General features: G+C 43.4%; 1 protein-coding gene across 7 annotated transcripts in view; it reads left to right on the top strand.

Moving 5' to 3' along the window:
- Positions 1-23,036, top strand: part of LOC139384201 (mitogen-activated protein kinase-binding protein 1-like) — a 61,782-nt gene that overhangs the window by 23,345 nt on the left and 15,401 nt on the right. For 6 of the 7 annotated variants that reach the window (XM_071128928.1, XM_071128923.1, XM_071128929.1 and 3 more), the window contains exons 6-16: positions 509-646; positions 4,834-5,016; positions 5,704-5,721; positions 9,495-9,655; positions 10,964-11,153; positions 13,000-13,140; positions 13,857-14,041; positions 14,674-14,765; positions 16,630-16,755; positions 16,976-17,046; positions 18,052-18,173. In XM_071128928.1, the coding sequence (XP_070985029.1) occupies positions 509-646; positions 4,834-5,016; positions 5,704-5,721; positions 9,495-9,655; positions 10,964-11,153; positions 13,000-13,140; positions 13,857-14,041; positions 14,674-14,765; positions 16,630-16,755; positions 16,976-17,046; positions 18,052-18,173 (1,427 nt within the window). The remainder of the gene's footprint in view (positions 1-508; positions 647-4,833; positions 5,017-5,703; positions 5,722-9,494; positions 9,656-10,963; positions 11,154-12,999; positions 13,141-13,856; positions 14,042-14,673; positions 14,766-16,629; positions 16,756-16,975; positions 17,047-18,051; positions 18,174-23,036) is intronic. The other variant, XM_071128926.1, reaches the window with a different exon arrangement.

The following is a 23,036-nucleotide window of genomic DNA, read 5'->3' as shown; positions in this document are numbered from 1 at the left end:
TTCAACCTCATGGCTTGGTTTTTGCTCTGACATGCACTGTCAACTGTGGCCCTTATATAGACAGGTGTGTGCCTTTCAAATCATGTCCAATCAATTGAATATATCATAGCGGGACTCAAATCATGTTGTAGAAACATCTCAAGGATGATTAGTGGAAACAGGATGCACCTGAGCTCATTTTTGAGTCTCATAGAAAAGGGTCTGAATACTTATAAGGTAATTCTGTTTTTTATTTTTAATACATTCGCATTGTCATTATGGGATATTGTGTGTAGATTGAGGAGAGATTTTAATTTTTTTTTTAGATTAAGGCTGTAATATAACAAGATGTTGAAAATGTCTGAATACTTTCCTAATGCACTAGACCGTTATAGTGGAAAATGCTAAGTGCTGTTTTTGAGCTACCCTTCAATGTTTTATACTATTTTTACTTTATTCTTGTCTGAGGACAAAGTATATATCCACCGTTGATCTAAAGTTCTGTTCTGTGTTCTTCTTCTCTGCTCAGAAAAACATAGTGGTGGCAGCCAACAAGGTGTCCAGTAAAGTCACAGCTGTGTCCTTCTCAGATGACAGCAACTACTTTGTCACGGCAGGGAACAGGCACGTCAAGTTCTGGTACCTGGATCACACCAAATCATCCAAGGTATTCACACAGTCACACCAACAACAACATTTCTTAAAGGGGCAGTGTGCAGTTGCTACATTCATTTTTGATGTAAATGAATGATATGTGCCCATTGATTGTTTCCTGAAGAATATAATGTATAAATGCCTCCTGAGCTTAGTTCACCTGTCATACACCATCAGAACCCAAAATATAAGCCAATATTTGTAAACAATGTAAACAAACACTATATAGCCTCAACATGGATAAAACTATACTGAACAAAAATAGAAACACAACATGTAAAGTGTTGGTCCCATTTTTCATGAGTTTAAATAAGATCCCAGAAATGTTCCATACACACAAGCTTATTTCTCTACAATGTTGTGCACAAATTTGTGTTCATCCCTGTTAGTGAGCATTTCTCCATTGCCAAGATAATCCATCCACCTGACAGGTGTGGCATATCAAGAAACTGATTAAACAGCATTATCATTACACAGGTGCTCCTTGTGCTGGGGACAATAAAAGGCCACTCTAAAATGTGCAGTTTTGTCACAACACAATGCCACCGATGTCTCAAGTTTTGAGGGAGTGTGCAATTGGCATGCTGACTGTCTGTAATAAAGCCCTTTTGTAGGAAAAAAACGTATTCTGATTGGTTGAGCCTGGCTCCCCAGTGGGTAGACTTGGCTCCCAAGTGGGTGGGCCCCTGCGCCCCTGCCCAGTCATGTGAAATCCATAGATTAGGACCTAATGAATTTATTTCACTTGACTGATTTCCTTCTATGAACTGTAACGGAGTAAAATCTTGAATTCTTGCATATTGTGTTTATATTTTTGTTCAGTATAAATGTTGATATGGATATACACTACTGTTCAAAAGTTTGGGGTCACTTAGAAATGTCCTTGTTTTCCATGAAAACATACATGCAATGAGTTGCAAAATGAATAGGAAATATAGTCAAGATGTTGACATGGTTATAAATAATTATTTTTAATTTGAATAATAATTGTGTCCTTCAAACTTTGCTTTCGTCATATAATCCTCCATTTGCAGCAATTATAGCCTTGCAGACCTTTGGCATTCTAGTTGTCAATTTGTTGAGGTAATCTGATGAGATTTCACCTCATGCTTCCTGAAGCACCTCCCACAAGTTGGATTGGCTTGATGGGCACTTCTTACGTACCATACGGTCAAGCTGCTCCCACAATAGCACAATAGGGTTGAGATCCGGTGACTGTGCTGGCCACTCCATTATAGACAGAATACCAGATGACTGCTTCTTCCCTAAGTAGTTCTTGCATAGTTTGAAGCTGTGCTTTGTGTCATTGTCCTGTTGTAGGAGGAAACTGGCTCCAATTAAGCGCTGTCCACAGGGTATGGCATGGCGTTGCAAAATGGAGTGATAGCCTTCCTTCTTCAAGATCCCTTTTACCCTGTACAAATGTCCCACTTTACCACCACCACAGCACCCCCAGACCATCACATTTTGTGTCTCACGAATGTTCTTCTTTGTGATCCGAACACCTCAAACTTAGATTTGTCTGTCCATAACTTTTTCCAATCTTCCTCTGTCCAGTGTCTGTGTTCTTTTGCCCATCTTAAACTTGTATTTTTATTGGCCAGCCTATTGCTTTTTCAAATCAAATCCAATTTATTTATATAGCCCTTTGTACATCTGCTGATATCTCAAAGTGCTGTACAGAAACCCAGCCTAAAACCCCCAAACAGCAAGCAATGCAGGTGTAGAAGCACGGTGGCTAGGAAAAACTCCCTAGAAAGGCCAAAACCTAGGAAGAAACCTAGAGAGGAACCAGGCTATGTGGGGTGGCCAGTCCTCTTCTGGCTGTGCCGGGTGGAGATTATAACAGAACATGGCCAAGATGTTCAAATGTTCATAAATGACCAGCATGGTCGAATAATAATAAGGCAGAACAGTTGAAACTGGAGCAGCAGCATGGCCAGGTGGACTGGGGACAGCAAGGAGTACATCATGTCAGGTAGTCCTGGGGCATGGTCCTAGGGCTCAGGTCCTCCGAGAGAGAGAAAGAAAGAGAGAATTAGAGAGAGCACATGTCGGGTGGCAACTCTGCCTAGAAGGCCAGCATCCTGGAGTCAGTCGCCTCTTCACTGTTGACGTTGAGACTGGCGTTTTGCCTGTACTATTTAATGAAGCTGCCAGTTGAGGACTTGTGAGGCGTCTGTTTCTCAAACTAGACACTCTAATGTACTTGTCCTCTTGCTCAGTTGTGCACCGGGGCCTCCTACTCATCTTTCTATTCTGGTTATGGCCAGTTTGCTCTGTTCTTTGAAGGGAGTAGTACACAGCGTTGTACGAGATCTCTGGCATGGAATAGCCTTCATTTCTCCGAACAATAATATACTGGCGAGTTTCAGAAGAAAGTTCTTTGTTTCTGGCCATTTTGAGCCCGTAATTGAACCCACAAATGCTGATGCTCCAGATACTCAACTAGTCTGAAGAAGGCCAGTTTTATTGCTTATTTAATCAGAACAACAGTTTTCAGCTCTGCTAACATAATTGCAAAAGGGTTTTCTAATGATCAATTATCCTTTTAAAATGATAAACTTGGATTAGCTTGCACAACATGCCATTAGAACACAGGAGTGATGGTTGCTGATAATGGGCCTCTGTACGCCTATGTAGATATTTCATTAAAAGTCTGCCGTGTCCAGCTACAATAGTCATTTACAACATTAACTATCTCTACACTGTATTTCTGATTTATTTTATTTTAATGGACAAAAAATGTGCTTTTCTTTAAAAAATAAGGACATTTCTAAGTGACCCCAAACTTTTGAACGGTAGTCTATGGCTATATCATGATATCATGGGCTCCTGAGTGGCGCGGCGGTCTAAGGCACTGCATCTCAGTGCTTGAGGCGTCACTACAGACACCCTGGTTCGATTCCAGGCTGTATCACAACCAGCCGTGATTGGGAGTCCTGTGGGTCGGCGCACAATTGGCCAAGCGTCGTCTGGGTTTGGCCGGTGTAGGCCGTCATTGTAAATAAGAATTTGTTCTTAACTGACTTCCCTAATTAAATAAAGGTTAGATAAAAAATGAAAATGGATAGTCAGTCCTTGCATCCACAGCTCTGTCTATGAATTTGAGAGTGGTTATATTTCTCCAGGCTTATCCCTCAGCTCCATCACTCATCCATAACTGACAAATAATAACTAATGCTGGTTCTAACTGAGCCTCTCAGGAATGTTTCTCTAATATCATGGTTGCGTGCCAAATTGCACACTCTTCCCTATATAATGCATTATGTAGGGAATAGGGTGTCATTTCCCCCAACTTGTCCTCTTGATCTTCAGCCGTTCCATATATTGGTTCAATTCCAACACTAATCTATGCAATTAATCAGCAAGCCGCTGATCATTAGTTTAATCACTTGTGTTATTGTTGTAATGTAAACTATCAAAATAAATAAAGTTGCACACTCCATGTAAATCTCCCAGCAATTTATTGGGTATTTACCAACGTTTGGGCATCACTGTGCCTTCCTCAGGGTAATGTCATGAATACTTCAACCAGGTTATGGAGACAAGCAGTGCAATTAGTGTAACCAATGACAGTAGTGAGGGGTGTGTCATAATGATTAAGTTCATTCAAATTAATTAGTGAAACTGTTAAAAAAATGTATATGGCATATTAAATATATTACTCTATTGTTATCATGTAGAAACATAGTGGAATATTGTACATCATATTAGCATCAACATACATTATTGTTTCATTCAATTTCACATAATAATTGTGTATTTCCTTTTTGTTACATGTAATCCTTTGGTTCAACAATATATATATAATGAGCATCATCAACGGGGGGGGGGGGGGGGGGGGGGGGACATATTAGGTGTACGCTAATAAGCTGTAGAAATAATTTTTCAATTTATAAGACTTTCATAAAGGAAATGTTTATTGTTGGAATGTAACAAATATGTACAACGCTGGGTTGGAGGTCAGAAGAACAGTTGGAGAAACTTCTCTCTAATCGCTCAAGCTATTAGAATAAAGACAAATGTCACACATCAACTTCAATAGCCATGTTGAGGCCGTATAGAAGGTCTGACATCCCGGGGTTTGGGACAACATAACAAACTGATGGACTAGATCTTTCAGACCCCATAGCAATGTCTCTCTAACCATCTCTCCATTCCTTCTTCCCTCCCTGCCTCCCTCTGTCCGTCCGCTAGGTGAACGCCACGGTTCCTCTGCTGGGTCGCTCAGGGCTCCTGGGGGAGCTGAGGAACAACTTCTTCTCTGACGTGGCGTGTGGGAAGGGTCGTAAAGCTGGCAGCACCTTCTGCATCACCTCCTCGGGCCTGCTCTGCGAGTTCAGTGACAAACGCCTGCTGGATAAATGGGTGGAGCTAAGGGTGAGTTAGTAGACTCTGGCGTCACGTTCATTAAGGGCCCAACGTAGCAAAACCTTTTGCAACCGAAAACAGACATGAGACTTGTTATAAGACAAATTCATAAAATCAAGAATCGGCTTCCTTGACTCAATATTTATAATCATAAGTATTCCTCTGCAGGGTTGAAAAGGCAATAAACTAAAAATGAAACCCTGAATTTGATGACATATTCCAGTTTATTGGACAAATTCAGGCAGTGGGCTACTTCCCTGTTCCCTGTTTCACTGAGACTGTAGCTGCCTGGCTGTATCCACAGATGTAGAGTAACACTAAATCGTTTTGTCTAAAACTGTCTGAATGAATGGAGATGTATCACTATTGTAACGATTATGTGTAAATGTTGGCAGAGAGAGTTAGTGATTTATCACAGCTTTCTACTGCATGATCAAATTAGAATATAACCCCTTTTCAATCTATATGTGGCACAGTTTCAAACTTTCACTTGACTTAGCTACTTCAAAATATCCTCATGCTACATGTAATCTAGACACCGACTTTGTCCTACAAAACACAGCTTTCACTTCTGTATAAAGGTAAATTATAGACAGACAATTGGCTCGTGTTGGTGGAGTATTAATTTGACCTTCCATGCTGCTGTCTGTCTAATATCAGTGTTGTTGTGCTTTTCCCTCCTCTCACACTGTCCAGAAGAACGACAGTGTCACAGTAAGTCTGTCCATTGCCTGTCCTGCAGTTCCATGTCACAACAGCTGAAAGTTATTCCCCGCCCCCTCCGTTTCCCCTGAGCATCCAATTGGAGGGTTTCTCAGAATGCTGCATTCTATCATGCCTTTGACATTCCACCCCATTGGTGTGTGTTGATGTGAGCACCACCTTTCGCTATAGGCTGACATTAATTCACATGACAAGCTGTGGTCAATGTGATGCCATTATCAGCATCACTGCTCACATCACTGGTCACTTTACTTTGGTGTGAGAACAAACATGAACTCATCAGTGTTTCACATCACTGCTAGTGCTCACCTCAAGTTCTGAGGGCCTGAGAAAATTATGTTGACTTGTGGGATACTCTGTTTGTGGGTTTTAGCTGTAATGTACTGCATGGGAATTATCAGTCAAACAGTCAGCTTTTACAGTTTACATTACATTTGACATTTTAGTCATTTAGCAGAAGCTTTTATCCAGAGCGAGTAACAGGTGCAATTATTGTTAAGTGCCTTGCTCAAGGGCACATCGACAGAACCAGTGACCTTTTGGTTACTGTCCCAACACTCTTAACCACTAGGCTACCTGCCTCTCCGGCTACAGAATTCATGCAGCATTACGATTAAACCAGCTCTGAGGTCACAACAACCTTTTTCTGAACTTGTACCACATGATTGTAACCCCACTCTGCTAACAGGGCTGAAGTGGGTGCACAGTCATGCTTTTGTAGCAGACACAGGACCAAAGCATGGGAGGGAGAGAGAGAGGGAGGGAGGGAGAGAGGGAGGGAGGGAGGGAGAGAGGGAGGGAGGGAGGGAGAGGGAGAGAGGGGGGGAGAGGGAGAGAGGGGGAGAGAGAGAGAGAGAGAGCTACAATGCTTGTTCTGTCTCAACTGCAGCTACTCCATCACATTCCATCCTGGCATATCAGACAGCTGATATAAACTTCTCCACTCAAGCTGCTCATCTCAAAACTGACTTCATTAATTTACGCTCTTAACATTCTCACTGTGAAGCTACCAGTGTGGATTAATTTAAAAGCAGGCTGTGATCTAGCCTGTATCATGTGACCACAACATCCAACTAGGACATGTCTTTCATCCCCTCACATGAACTGCATATCTTATCTGCTGTAGGCCATGAGCGGGATCATCCTCTGTCACAACTACACTCTTCCCCAGAGGCCACTTGAAGCTGCCACTTTCGTATATTGGTTTCTCCCCTTCTAAGATGGTTGCTTCTCTGGCATGCGTGTCAACGTGTCAAAAACACATTTAGTAAATGACTGTTATTGGACTTGGAGAAAAAGTTGTGTCCATTCTGGGCTGCATGCTTGACTGAATTACTGTTATTCATCATTTCAAGCATCATTCTGGTAAATTGTGAAATTATATTGTGTGTTGTTATTTTCAAGCTGGATGCCTAGATCTGGATCTGTTGTGTGGTTCATGGAGTGGATACCATATCCCATCTCCTTCACCACAGTGAAATATATGTTGTGTGGTTCATGGAGTGGATACCATATCCCATCTCCTTCACCACAGTGAAATATATGATGTGTGGTTCATGGAGTGGATACCATATCCCATCACCTTCACCACAGTGAAATATCTGTTGTTTATGGAGTGGATACCATATCCCATCTCCTTCACCACAGTGAAATATATGTTGTGTGGTTCATGGAGTGGATACCATATCCCATCACCTTCACCACAGTGAAATATATGTTGTGTGGTTCATGGAGTGGATACCATATCCCATCACCTTCACCACAGTGAAATATATGTTGTGTGGTTCATGGAGTGGATACCATATCCCATCTCCTTCACCACAGTGAAATATATGTTGTGTGGTTCATGGAGTGGATACCATATCCCATCTCCTTCACCACAGTGAAATATCTGTTGTTCATGGAGTGGATACCATATCCCATCTCCTTCACCACAGTGAAATATCTGTTGTTCATGGAGTGGATACCATATCCCATCTCCTTCACCACAGTGAAATATATGTTGTGTGGTTCATGGAGTGGATACCATATCCCATCTCCTTCACCACAGTGAAATACATGTTGTGTGGTTCATGGAGTGGATACCATATCCCATCTCCTTCACCACAGTGAAATATATGTTGTGTGGTTCATGGAGTGGATACCATATCCCATCTCCTTCACCACAGTGAAATATATGTTGTGTGGTTCATGGAGTGGATACCATATCCCATCTCCTTCACCACAGTGAAATATATGTTGTGTGGTTCATGGAGTGGATACCATATCCCATCTCCTTCACCACAGTGAAATATATGTTGTGTGGTTCATGGAGTGGATACCATATCCCATCTCCTTCACCACAGTGAAATATATGTTGTGTGGTTCATGGAGTGGATACCATATCCCATCTCCTTCACCACAGTGAAATATATGTTGTGTGGTTCATGGAGTGGATACCATATCCCATCTCCTTCACCACAGTGAAATATATGTTGTGTGGTTCATGGAGTGGATACCATATCCCATCTCCTTCACCACAGTGAAATATATGTTGTGTGGTTCATGGAGTGGATACCATATCCCATCTCCTTCACCACAGTGAAATATATGTTGTGTGGTTCATGGAGTGGATACCATATCCCATCTCCTTCACCACAGTGAAATATATGTTGTGTGGTTCATGGAGTGGATACCATATCCCATCTCCTTCACCACAGTGAAATATATGTTGTGTGGTTCATGGAGTGGATACCATATCCCATCTCCTTCACCACAGTGAAATATATGTTGTGTGGTTCATGGAGTGGATACCATATCCCATCTCCTTCACCACAGTGAAATATACTGCATGTTATTCTGTTTCGGTCAAACTGTTTTGTTGTTGAACTGTTTCATTTTCAAAATATGTATTTTCTAGTGAAGCCACTTCTTCTGCCTAGATTAAACTACTTGAGAGATGTTCTTATATTGTTTACTCAGGTTCCTAGCTACAGTAAAGTGTGGTAATCAGTATTCCCACAGACAGACAAGTATGTGATGCTTACTCAATGTTAATGTTGATTTAGCAGTGGCGAGCCTTATACCGAACTCTTTCCGTGATGGTAAAATATTTACACTGTAAACTTGAACATCTTCAACCAGTTATAAAGTATGAAGAGAAGGTAATGGAGAAACATATTTTTAAATAAGATCATTTTTGAGAACTAACAAAAATAAAAACTAGACTTCAGGGAGAATCAAAAATTCCCCAAATGTCATGGAATGTGGCCCCCATTGATTTTGTTGTAATATTTGAGTCACAGATAGCGTAAGAACAATGCAAAAAAAGCTAGAATTGCAGGAAATGTTGTTTCTACGGCCAAGAGCTGGACATTTAAAATGTTGGGTCGGAGACCGTGCCATTGGCCACGCCCCCTCTCCCCTAAGCTAACCTTTCCGCTGCTGAAAAAAACCCTATGGGAAACACTGTGACTGCTAGTTTCTAGTGGGTTCTTTGATGCCTCTCTGGCAATGGTCTTCAATTCAATATGTTCAATATCATTAACAGACAGTACTGTAGCTATTTTCTGCTGTCTCTGCAATTCATTTCCCTGAAGTCCTGGGCTGCATCCCAAATAGCACCCTATTCCCTATGTGTTGCTCTAGTGAGGCAGAAGGGAATGGAGCCAGGCGGTCCCTGTCCTGTCTTCTCTACATCCTGTAGTGGAGGAAACCCTGCTGTGTGTGTTTTACGTAGTGGACAGTAAGTGTGTCCTTTCTAACCATCCTCCTCTGCCCTGCAGACCAGTCAGGCCACATCTCTGTCTGTGACGGACGAGCTGATCTTCTGTGGCTGTGCCGACGGCACGGTTAGGGCCTTCAGCCCTGTCAACCTGCACTTCATCTGTACCCTGCCACGCCCACACTGCCTGGGCACAGACATCGCCACCGTTGTGGAGGCTAGGTGAGTGTCCCTGACCTTAACCTCCACACAATGACGACGTACAGAGGTTTTCATGTGTGCAATAATTCATATTTTATAATCAATTGGGGCTGTAATTGCCTGTATAGTGACATAGGGGAAAAAATGGATATGAGAGAACCTGTTTTTTGTCAACATTATGACTTTTAAATGTCGCCCTGGTCGTGAATGAAGTATTTAAATTGTGTCTTTTTGACTGTGGGAAGTGGGAACAGTCTCTGTCTGTCCTGTTGGTTAGCCAGAGCGGTGTGGGTTGTGTGGTATCTTGTTCTCATACAGCATCATACTCTACATACTTATGCAAATACCAAGCAAACCAACTACACAAAATACCCTTTAATGATTTCCTGTTCATCCAGGATGCACGTGGGCCCAGCTGGAGTTAAATGTCATTGTTTTGTATTCCTGTATCCCCCTCTATCTCTTTTTAAATCAACATTTTGTTGTTGATGCCTTCAGTAAGACGGACAGAGATTCCTCTGAGAGTTAGTTCTTCTCCTCATAAATATGGACTGAGTGAATGCAGAGTCTGGAATGCTGCTGGTTCATTTCCCTGTTCAACTGACTTCCTGACAATAGAACCCAGATGTTATAACAGATTAGCTGAATAGTCATGTATGTAGCATGTTTGTGTGGGTTGTGAAAAATCCCACCAATGGAATAACTTACTGCATGTTTGTGTGGGTTGTGAAAAATCCCACCAATGAAATAACTTACTGCATGTTTGCATCCCAAATGACACCCTTTTCCCTATTCGGTGTATTACTTTTGACCAGGGCCCATAGATGGCTGTGTAGGTCATGTCTATTCGGTGTATTACTTTTGACCAGGGCCCATAGATGGCTGTGTAGGTCATGTCTATTCGGTGTATTACTTTTGACCAGGGCCCATAGATGGCTGTGTAGGTCATGTCTATTCGGTGTATTACTTTTGACCAGGGCCCATAGATGGCTGTGTAGGTCATGTCGAAGCTGCTATTAAGTGAAGCCATCAAGGTCAGCTCACTACTGTTTGTAGAAGTTTCTGTGGGAAACTCCATAGACGGGCAAGACCTCTCCAGTAGGCAGGCACATTATGCTCTGGCCAAAAACACAACCATTAAATCGTTGGTAAAGGGATGCCAGCCCAGCCAATAGCTGGGCTTTTCTCATAACCACTGAATTGGGTTAGCTTGTACTGTAACTATAAAGTATCTCTGGGTTCTGGAAAAGTGCTTTATAAATTCAATATATATATTTATTTGATTAGAGTATTACAGTGTTATTACATCCTAACTCTCCCTCCCTCCAGTCACCTCTTCAGCCACAAGATGGACGCCCGGTGTCCAGACACGGTGGCTGTATCTTACGACCCTGCGAGCCGCTGGCTGTCCTGTGTCTACAACGACCACAGCCTGTACGTGTGGGACGTACGGGACCTCCGCAAAGTAGGCAAGGTCTACTCCGCCCTTTACCACTCGGCCTGCGTGTGGAATGTCGAGGTAAGGCCGGGAGGGAGGCCTGGAGGAACATGTTGCTCTTTACTCCCTGTGTAGAGATCGTTTTACATGTAGAAAATAAACAAGATACCTGTTGCACACTGTTGAATGGTGGTCTCATATACAGTGCATTCGGAAAGTATTCAGACCCCTTAACTTTTTTCACATTTTGTTACGTTACAGCCTTATTTGCACATTTATAAAAAAACAACAACTGAAATCACATTTACTTAAGTATTCAGACCCTTTACGCAGTACTTTGTTGAAGCACCTTTGGCAGAAAGTACAGCCTCGCGTTTTCTTGGGTATGACGCTACAAGCTTGGCACACCTGTATTTGGCGAGTTTCTCCCATTCTTCTCTGCAGATCCTCTCAAGCTCTGTCAGGTTAGATGGGGAGCGTCGCTGTACAGCTATTTTCAGGTCTCTCCAGAGATGTTCGATCGGGTTCAAGTCCGGGCTCTGGCTGGGCCATTCAAGGACATTCAGAGACTTGTCCCGAAGCCACTCCTGCATTGTCTTGGCTGTGTGCTTAGGGTCGTTGTCCTGTTGGAAGGTTAAACTTCCCCCCAGTCTGAGGTCCTGAGTGCTCTGGAACAGGTTTTCATCAAGGATATCTCTGTACTTTGCTTCGTTCATCTTTCCCTCAATCCTGACGAGTCTCCCAATCCCTACCGCTAAAAAACATCCCTACAACATGATGCTGCCACCACCACCATGCTTCACCGTAGAGATGGTGCCAGGTTTTCTCCAGATGTGATGCTTGGCATTTAGGCCAAAGAGTTCAATCTTGGTTTCATCAGACCAGAGAAAGAATATTGTTTCTCATGGTCTGAGAGTCTTTAGGTGCCCTTTGGCAAACTCCAAGCGGGCTGTCACGTGCCTTTTACTAAGGAGTGGCTTCCGTCTGACCACTCTACCATAAAGGCCTGATTGGTGGAGTGCTGCAGAGATGGTTGTCCTTCTGGAAGGTTCTCCCGTCTCCACATATGAACGCTGGAGCTCTGTCAGAGTGACCATCGGGTTCTTGGTCACCTCCCTTAACAAGGCCCTTCTCACCCGAATGCTCAGTTTGGCCGGGCGGCCGGCTCTAGAAAGAGTCTTGGTGGTTCCAAACGTCTTCCTTTTAAGAATGATGGAGGCCACTGTGTTCTTGGGGACGTTCAATGCTGCATAAATGTTTTGGTACCCTTCCCCAGATCTGTGCCTCGACACAATCCTGTCTTGGAGCTCTACAGACATTTCCTTCGACCTCATGGCTTGGTTTTTGCTCTGACATGCACTGTCAACAGTGGGACCTTTATATAGACAGGTGTGTGCCTTTACAAATCATGTCCAATCAATTGAATTTACCACAGGACCATCTCAAGGATGATCAATAGAGCAGAATGATCAATGGAACAGGATGTACCTGAGCACAATTTCGAGTCTCATAGCAAAGGGTCTAAGTACTTTTGTAAATAAGCTATTTTTATACTTTTGCCAAAATGTCTAAACCTGTTTTTGCTTTGTCATTATGGGGTAGTGTGTGTAGATTGATGAGGATGTTATTGAATCTATTTTAGAATAAGGCTGTAACGTAACAAAGTGTGGAAAAAGTCAAGGGGTCTGAATACTTTCTGAATGTACTGTATATTGTTAAACCGTGTGCGGTTATCTTTTTATTTTCGAAGAAGCCATTTGTCCCCCCTGCAGCTGGAATCTATCTGGATGTGCATACGCTAGTTCAGAACAAATGTTTCCATGTCCTCTGTACCTGTCAGGTGTACCCAAAATGTATGTAGATTCATATATACATCATCTCTCCTAGACAGGTCTACTGATGTTTCATTTCCTCTGTACCTGTACAGGTGTACCCAGACAGGGTAAGTGATGGCAGGCAGCCCTGTCTGCCTCCAGGCTCCTTCCTCAGCTGTTCTTCAGACAATACTGTCCGGCTCTGGAACACTGATGGACACAACACAACTCTTAGCCGCAACGTCATCAGCAACGTGCGTCTGTCTCACTCTCACACACCCTTTATCTAAAACCTGATCTCAATATGAATGACTGCTGATTGAGTTTTGATGCAAAGTAGTTCTACTCAAGAACCTTTGAATCCTGAGTTATGCCAAAGATAGAACAATGAGAGAGATATTTCACCGGATGTATAAATGTGAAGCATCCTGTTGGTGTTTCCACTCACTACCAAATATGGTAGTGAGAGGAAGCCCACTGGCGGGCAGTGGGAGAAGATGGAACAAGATGGATTTTGGCCGACATTCTGCAAATCTTCTCATCATTTAAACATTTGATCTCAATACACTTTTCTGTTCCCAAAACTAGAATATGTTCTGAACAGAACAGACTAAGTTTTGTGGACTTGCAAAAGTTTTTAAAAATGGCGTTGTTTAGAAAGAGTGCAAGGTGAATTGAGGTATTGCACACATGCATTTCACAGAGTAGGTGTTCCCTAACGGAAATATGCAGATGTATACTAGAATGCACCAATAGGATATCGCTAGTGTGTGCTTGGCTCTACCCACCTCTTTCTTGTTCTGCCCACTATGACTCATGTGTTCCCTTTGGAAACGACAAACTGTGGTCAATCTTGTTTTAGTTATAAAAAAAAAAATAGTTTTGCTTTAAGAGGGGGAAACTGACGCTGTTGCGCACCCTCCCCAAATTCTCAGCTCAGCTAATAACCCCCCCCTCTCCGTCTGTCCAGGACCTCCAGAAGATCATCTACATGGACAACAACACGGCCGGCCTGCTGGACACAGAGTGCCTCAACTCGGGGAACGGAGAGAAGGCCGACCCCCAGACCTCCGAGACCAGGACGGGCATCAGGACCATGTGTGTCAGCCCAGACGGGCAGCACCTGGCATCGGGCGACCGGACCGGCACCTTGAGGTACTGTTGGAGAAAAAGAGTGGTTTGTTCGCACACCTGTAGTTTAAAGTCTATGGAAGAAACTGTTGTAGAATGAGAAACTCTAGCACACTGGTGTTCTTGATTACTCCACAAACAATTGATTGGATCCCTTTAAACTAATGAATGTTTGGGTCAGTAGACCTTCATCAGGGTAAACCCTGAGGTACAGTACCCCTGCTATGCCGTCCCAGAGAGAGCCTTGTTTTCCTTCACTACCCCTCAGGACTCAGCACCTCTATGTCCTAATGAAATTCCCTAACTAGACTCCTGGGAGGGTGTGTGTGTGAGCGCGTGCGTGCGTGTGTGTCTGTTAAATTGGGGTTGAAGTAGGCTGGTGTCCATTCAGGCAGCAGCCTAGCTGACTCTCTGTCCACATCACTGGATGGATAGATGCTGACCCAGTTAACACCAAGGCTATTTTTTGTTAATTAACTTTGTCACGCAAAACTGAATGATGGCGGTCTACTCTGCATTTTACTGCAGCCCAGCGGTGTCTCTGTGTGTGGCGAGACTGACCTGTAACAGTGTGCTCCTCGCAAAAACAAAATGGTGTTGTTATGGGAGCATAACAGGACTAATCTAGTACTATTTTGTTCTGTTTGCTGTTGCAGGATCCACGATCTAGAGAGCATGGGGGAGATTCTGAACGTTCAGGCCCACGACTCAGAGATCCTGTGTCTGGAATACTCCAAGCCTGAGACCGGTACATTCAATTGTTAACAGAATTATTTTAAAATGTTTTATTTAACCTTTATTTAACTAGGCAAATTGTTACCATAATAACATATTCACCTTCTATGTAGTTAGCTAACTCATACTGAATACTGATATTTATTGTTCGCTTGCAAGCCATGACAAGCCTGATACGGCTAAGGCAGATTTCCCCTCTTCTGGGAGGAAATGAGAGACAACAAGGTTAAAGATACTACTATCGGTATAAACCACTATCAGCTGGTTGCCAGATGCTTCACCAACCTCCCGTTGACTTGTGAAACAAACCACTTCAGAGCTCCAGCACGTTATAAAGAGACAGGGTTGGGTCCAAATGTACTGTATGTCAATTCTTCTAAGTCAAAGTTTAAATGAGCAGCTTTATAGAATTAACTTTCCCGATTCACACATTAAAACCAAAACATCTGATAAGAGATTTGTGAAATGGAATGTGAAAATTCTTGAAGTTATCTTTGTATCTACTGCTATGGTCAACGATATCAACACACCATGTTTCATCTCATTTGAATGTGTTGTTACAAAGAGTGTCTGTGTGTTCAGTGGGCTATTAAGAGGGCATTATCAGACCTGGTGAAGTGCCGTCCAAGGCAGAGCATATTATGCCTGCCTGGCTTGGGCAGGCCTGAGGGTGTGTGTGTGAGTTGGGGGCTGTGGTAGTACCCTGGCATTGGTCCCAGACCTGCTTGGCTCTCCTCCAGAACTTCATCGTCTAGCCCCAGTAGCAGCACATCTGTCAGAAGGCCCTGGTCAAAAGAAGTACACTATATATAGGTAATAGGGTCTCATATGGGATGCATCCAGTGGCTCCCATGTTAGGAGGATTGATAATATTTTGATGTTCTTAGTGGATCATTCCTCTACGTATCCATTTGGCAGTTGGCACCACACAGAGGAGCAGATAGAGAGGGCTAAGAATAAGCCCAGTACACTCCCTCTGGCTGCCTGCAGTATACGGTGCCCCCGCACACAGACTCGGTACCGGTACCCCCTGTATATAGCCTCATTATTGCTATTTGGTGTTACTTTTAAAACTGTTTGTTTATTTAGTGAATATTTTCTTAACTTATATTTCTAAAACTTTGCATTGTTGGTTAAGGGCTTATATGTAATCATTTCACAGTAAGGTCTACACTGGTTGTATTCGGAGCATGTGACAAATACAATTTGATTTGATAGTAACAACTCAGAGGGTGATAATAGTCAGATAACAGCCATGGCCCTGCTGGGCCTGTATTCACAAAGCATCTCAGAGTAGAGGAGTGCTTATCTAGGATCAGTTTAGCCTTTTAAATTACAATGGATAAGAGGGTGAACCTTTCCTCCTGCTATTGTATCTAGCTGGGATCAAGGTTAACAAAGTCACAAAGCTAACAGATCCAGGATCCACGTTCAATCTCAGCAAGGAAAGGATAGTGCTTTTCATTTACTGAAATGATTCCGGTTGGAAATTCAGTTAAGTCCACTCCGGGGAAGTGCTTCAAATCCATTTTTGATTGGTTTCGATATCCATGTGATGTGACCGTCAGCTCATTGGTTCTTACGCTAATTAATATAAGATGCTTTATGGCTGTTAAAAACAAAATGGACCTCCTAATGAAAAATATTTACCACCACCGAAATGGAGAACAGGGATTGGCTGCTGGTAAGTTGCTAGTGTCCTAGAGTGTCCTGGAGTGTAATGTAGGCCTATATGTGGTGTGAAGAAGGTTTTTCTCTTGTAATGACTGTGATATGTGGCTGTTTTGACCCATTTGAATGCACTGACTGTAAGTCCCTCTGGTTAAGAGTGTCTGGTAATGAATCAAATCTAAGTGTGTGTGTGTTGTGTGTGACAGGGCTGAAGCTGCTAGCCACAGCGAGTCGAGACCGGCTGATCCACGTGCTGGATGCAGAGCGGGAGTACAGCCTGCTGCAGACGCTGGATGAACACTCCTCTTCCATCACCGCTGTACGATTCGCTGGTGAGATTTGCAGATGACCTTTGACCCTTTACAACATCCCGCCAACCACCCCCCTTTACCTCAAACTCTCAAGTCTCACTCCTTTAACAGTTATATCAGCTATGGAAGTCAGACCTTTGGCTTCCAAAGGTGTCACGGAAGTGTCAATTGTGGCACTAGCTCGCAGTTTAAAGTTAACATGGCTATTATTGCCATGGTAACAGTGCTCCTTCTCTTTTAGCCAATGAAGGCAAGGTCAGGATGATCAGCTGTGGCGCTGACAAGAGCATCTACTTCCGCACAGCGCAGAAGGTAAAACACACACACACAATGGCGCTGCTCTAGAACAGCTGCTGCTGGAGGCTTAACTAGGTTAGGGGGACTAATGCTTTTGTGGTAAGGCTTGGCAATATTTCATCATGATCTCTCTACATATTTTGGCCATGGGCCCACATTCTTAACCGTGGCTCAGCCAACCCCTGTTTAATTTGTCTATTCCTGTTGCTTACAGCTAATTAATTAAACTCCCAAGTGGCCTATTTAATAATGACACTTTTCCTCTAAGGCTTTCTGTGTCCCCTGGCTGTTGTATGCCCCAAGTCCCCGGCAGGACCTCCTTACTACAGGTTGTTCTTAGCAGCGCTGGCAGCTTTGGGCGTCAAGAAGCAGATAATGATGTAATGGTATACATAGAGGAAGAAGACTAAGTGAGACTGGTGATATCATGTGACCAGAGCCATTTTAGTGAACAGAACTAGATTAACTTCAGATTCAGAATTGGGGTAGTCTTTCCAGTCTTTTGACATGATAGTCTAATCCTGAAGTAGTCAGACTATTTTCAGGTTGACTCTTGGAACCTAACCTAACCAGTGTATGAAGTAACAAATGGAGAAAATTCTAATTCATCCACATTGAGATTGGTGTGCAATTCTAACCCTCTGTATGTAAATGTTACAATCTAATTAACAAGTAGATGGAAAGTATTGTCATTCTCTACCATTTAATCCGTGGACTGCTTTAGAAGTCACGGCACACTGCTAGAAAAGCAACAAAAACCCTACAAGGATAAATGTTGTGGTTTATTAGAATATGGCTACGTCCCAAATGGAAACCTCTTCCCTATATGTGCTACTATTGACCAGGGCCCATAGGGACGCATACTATGACTCATTGTAACAATATGTCTGCCAAAACCGCTTAAATAGAACAGCTCTCATTTCTCACTGGAGCATTTACAGTAGTGTTGTTAATGGCACTAGCATGACAGTGAGTGGTGACCTGTTTTAACCTCTGGTTGTTTTACCCTGTCGTTTACAGTCAGATGAAGGAACCGTGTTTACCCGCACCCACCACATCGTACGCAAGACAACGCTGTATGACATGGATATCGACCCCACCAGGAAGTATGCTGTTATTGGTTGTCAGGACCGCAGCATCAGGTGGGGGCCTGGTCTACTTGTCCTCGTTTGTCTCAATTATTGTTCTCGGTGTATGTATATGTGCGTCAGTGTGTGTGTGATGACAGTGTTAGTCTGTCTGTGTATGCGTACAGTATGCGAGTGTGAGTACGTGCCAGTGGAGGCTGCTGAGGGGAGGACGGCTCAAATAATGGCTGGAATGGAGTCAATGGAATGATATCAGCCACGTAGAAACCACGTCGTTGATGCGTTTGATTCCATTCCATTAGCTCCATTCCATTAGCTCCATTCCATTAGCTCCATTCCATTAGCTCCATTCCAGCCGTTCGTCCTCCCCTCAGCAGCCTCCACTGGTACGTGAGTGTATTTGTGTTTGACCTCTCTGTAATCTGTCAGACTGTACAGTCATCCCTCCCTAGCAGGTGGATTAGTCTTAACTCGAGTGTTGTAAACACAGGAAGGATGAGATCAGAGGCCCAGCCCCTGGCTGATGAAGCCTGTCTCTAGCCTGTCCTGACCTGAGCCTCCGTCTGCCAGCCTGCCTGCTCAAGTGTTTACATCTCTCACTCACGTTCCCCACCCTGCATCAACGACAATAACACACGCTTTGAAAGAAAATGTGGCTTAGTGTTGGCTTAAAATGCTGATATTTCAAATGCAGACTTGTAAAAAATTTGCCTCTCTGTTTCACCTCTCCAGCAGGTCGTGTGCCTACTTGTTTGAATGGCCAGTCCCTTTTATATCCTAAATACCCCATGGGTGTTACAATATGAATCTGAGATTAAATTGTTATGGCTGAAAATTCTACCATAACAGAGAAATTTCAAACAACCAAGTTATGTTAACAACTAACCAAGTTATGTTAACAACTAACCAAGTTATGTTAACAACTAACCACAAGTAATGCTTCATTACGTACTGCTTTATTTATCCAGGGGTTCCCAAGGTTTATCACTCGGGGGCCCCCTTCCAGCATTGGGGAACATCCCACACCCCTTCTGTGCACGCATCTATTTCTCTGGGCACAAGCACTGTACATGACACACTGTTCACACCCCTCTTGTTGGTGGAGAGAATGTTGCAGGTTTAAAGATTATTTCCTGCCATTCTATACATTTTGTCATGGGGGAGAGAAAGCCAATGTTCATGTTCATGGTGGAGAGAATGTTGCAGGTTTAAAGATTATTTCTTGCAATTCTATACATTTTGCCATGTCTGTGTATTCATGTGATATTTGATTAACAAAATTCTGATATCTATGGGCTAAAAAAACTAAATAGAAAAACATTAGCTGACATGGGCTAGTTGATCTGGACATTTCTGACAAGTTATTAACACCTCTCTAAAGGTGCACAATGACTAACATGACAAGGTGCACAATGACTAACATGACAAGGTGCACAATGACTAACATGACAAGGTGCACAATGACTAACATGACAAGGTGCACAATGACTAACATGACAAGGTGCACAATGACTAACATGACAAGATTAACTGATGATGCACTACCCAATTTGGATATTCCACCCTGTGCATTCTACTATTAGCACTTTCAAAAGTACGTTTAAAGCCGGACTGAGTTCCTTAAGAAAAATATATATATACAGTACCTGTCAAAAGAGTGGACACACCTACTCATTCAAGGGTTTTTCTTTATTTTTGACAATTTTCTACATTGTAGAATAATAGTGAAGACATCAAAAACGATGAAATAACACATATGGAATCATGTAGTAACCACAAAAGTGTACTGTATATATATAAATGGGGCGTGCCCCGTCCTCCCCACCCTGTGGTTTCCACAGTTTGGAAACCACACAGTTGGTGTAAATAAGATGAATGTGGCAGCGTAGTACGACTGTCCAAATAGGCCTTTCCCTCCGCTTGAGATTCTTAAAGTCAACTGTAAACACACCTTATGCTCCTCTGCTGTTTCAGCACAGTGATTAAACGTTACTATGGAAACTAGGCTGTTTTAACTGCATCTGAATGATAAATGTCCCTCAGGCCTTTTTGTGTATTTATTTATGCTAGAGTTAGAGGGCTTAACTCTTGTTTAACAGGCTCTGATTTGTTCCTTATACAACTAAGTGGCGGTGCTTTAAGAGTGTGACTCAATGGTTGACTGGCTGCCCTCACACTTTGCCAGCTCCCCACAAGGTTGGCAGGGCCCTGACTGGGCCTTGTGGGTGGTTGCCTGCCAGCTAGCTGGTGGCTGCTGGTCTCCTTCTGGCACTCAGTGAAAATGCACCAGTTAGGCTGTTAGCGTGACCCCATGTGGTCAGATGGGGAGAGACATGCATACCAGCTGAGCAGAGAGGGTATGCTCCAAAGTAGAATCAATGAGTTAGCCAGCTAACTTTGATAAACGACCAGGAATAACTATTGATTTTCTGGGTCATTAAGAAAGCTAAACTTTGATATGTGTTTTTGATTGTTGAGTAAATTAGACCATGCCAATTTCAAACTTATGCTTCAAAAAAATGTAAAGTTGTTTCAGTTAGCTGGCTAATTCATTAATCGTGCCTTGCAGTATACCCCACTGCTGTGCTGTTAGCACACCATGGCACAGAGATGGTTGACTCATGAACAAATCAAATATATTTGTCACATACACATGGTTAGCAGATGTTAATGCGAGTGTAGCGAAATGCTTGTGCTTCTAGTTCCGACAATGCAGTAATAACCAACGAGTAATCTAACCTAACAATTCCAAAACTACTACCTTATACACACAAGTGTAAAGGGATAAAGAATATGTACATAAAGATATATGAATGAGTGATGGTACAGAACAGCATAGGCAAGATGCAGTAGATGGTATCGAGTACAGTATATACATATGAGATGAGTAATGTAGGGTATGTAAACAAAGTGGCATAGTTTAAAGTGGCTAGTGATACATGTATTACATAAAGATGGCAAGATGCAGTAGATTATTTAGGGTACAGTATATACATATACATATGAGATGAGTAATGTAGGGTATGTAAACAAAGTGGCATAGTTTAAAGTGGCTAGTGATACATATATTACATAAAGATGCAGTAGATGATATAGGGTATAGTATATACATATGAGATGAGTAATGTAGGGTATGTAAACATTATATTAAGTAGCATTGTTTAAAGTGGCTAGTGATATATTTTACATCAATTCCCATTATTAAAGTGGCTGGAGTTGAGTCAGTGTGTTGGCAGCAGCCACTCAATTTTTTATTTTTTTTTTATTTATTTTTTTACCTTTATTTAACTAGGCAAGTCAGTTAAGAACAAATTCTTATTTTCAATAACGGCCTAGGAACAGTGGGTTAACTGCCTGTTCAGGGGCAGAACGAGGGATTCGAACTTGCAACCTTTCGGTTACTAGTCCAACGCTCTAACCACTAGACTACCCTGCCGCCTCAATGTTAGTGGTGGCTGTTTAACAGTCTGATGGCCTTGAGATAGAAGCTGTTTTTCAGTCTCTCGTTCCCTGCTTTGATGCACCTGTACTGACCTCGCCTTCTGGATGATAGCAGGGTGAACAGGCAGTGGCTCGGGTGGATGTTGATCTTTATGGCCTTCCTGTGACATCGGGTGGTGGAGGTGTCCTGGAGGGCAGGTAGTTTGCCCCCGGTGATGCGTTGTGCAGACCTCACTACCCTCTGGAGAGCCTTACGGTTGTGGGCGGAGCAGTTGCCGTACCAGGCGGTGATACAGCCCGACAGGATGCTCTCGATTGTGCATCTGTAGAAGTTTGAGTGCTTTTGGTGACAAGCCAAATTTCGTCAGCCTCCTGAGGTTGAAGAGGTGCTGCTGCACCTTCTTCACGACGCTGTCTGTGTGGGTGGACCAATTCAGTTTATCCGTGATGTGTACGCCGAGGAACTTAACTTACTACCCTCTCCACTACTGTCCCATCGATGTGGATAGGGGGGTGCTCCCTCTGCTGTTTCCTGATGTCCACAAGCATCTCCTTTGTTTTGTTGACGTTGAGTGTGAGGTTATTTTCCTGACACCACACTCCAAGGGCCCTCACCTCCTCCCTGTAGGCCATCTCGTCATGGGGGTAATCAATCCTACCACTGTAGTGTCGTCCGCAAACTTGATGATTGAGTTGGAGGCGTGCATGGCCACGCAGTCATGGGTGAACAGGGAGTACAGGAGAGGGCTCAGAACGCACCCTTGTGGGGCCCCAGTGTTGAGGATCAGCGGGGTGGAGATGTTGTTACCTACCCTGACCACCTGGGGGGGCGGCCCGTCAGGAAGTCCAGTACCCAGTTGCACAGGGCGGGGTCGAGACCCAGGGTCTCGAGCTTGATGACGAGTTTGGAGGGTACTATGGTGTTAAATGCTGAGCTGTAGTCGATGAACAGCATTCTCACATAGGTATTCCTCTTGTCCAGATGGGTTAGGGCAGTGTGCAGTGTGGTTGAGATTGCATCGTCTGTGGACCTATTTGGGCGGTAAGCAAATTGGAGTGGGTCTAGGGTGTCAGGTAGGGTGGAGGTGATATGGTCCTTGACTAGTCTCTCAAAGCACTTCATGATGACGGAAGTGAGTGCTACGGGGCAGTAGTCGTTTATCTCAGTTACCTTAGCTTTCTTGGGAACAGGGACAGTGGTGGCCCTCTTGAAGCATGTGGGAACAGCAGACTGGGATAAGGTTTGATTGAATATGTCCGTAAACACACCAGCCAGCTGGTCTGCGCATGCTCTGAGGATGCGGCTGGGGATGCCGTCTGGTTCTGCAGCCTTGCGAGGGTTAACACGTTTAAATGTTTTCCTCATGTCGGCTGCAGTGAAGGAGAGTCCGCAGGTTTTGGTTGCGGGCCGTGTCAGTGGCACTGTATTGTCCTCAAAGTGGGCAAAAAAGTTATTTAGTCTGCCTGGTAGCAAGA

The sequence above is a fragment of the Oncorhynchus clarkii genome, chromosome 25 (genome assembly GCF_045791955.1).
Source record: "Oncorhynchus clarkii lewisi isolate Uvic-CL-2024 chromosome 25, UVic_Ocla_1.0, whole genome shotgun sequence".
Lineage (NCBI taxonomy): Eukaryota > Metazoa > Chordata > Actinopteri > Salmoniformes > Salmonidae > Oncorhynchus > Oncorhynchus clarkii.
The sequence above is the reverse complement of the archived record's forward strand: the minus strand, read 5'-3'. Positions and strand labels throughout refer to the sequence as shown.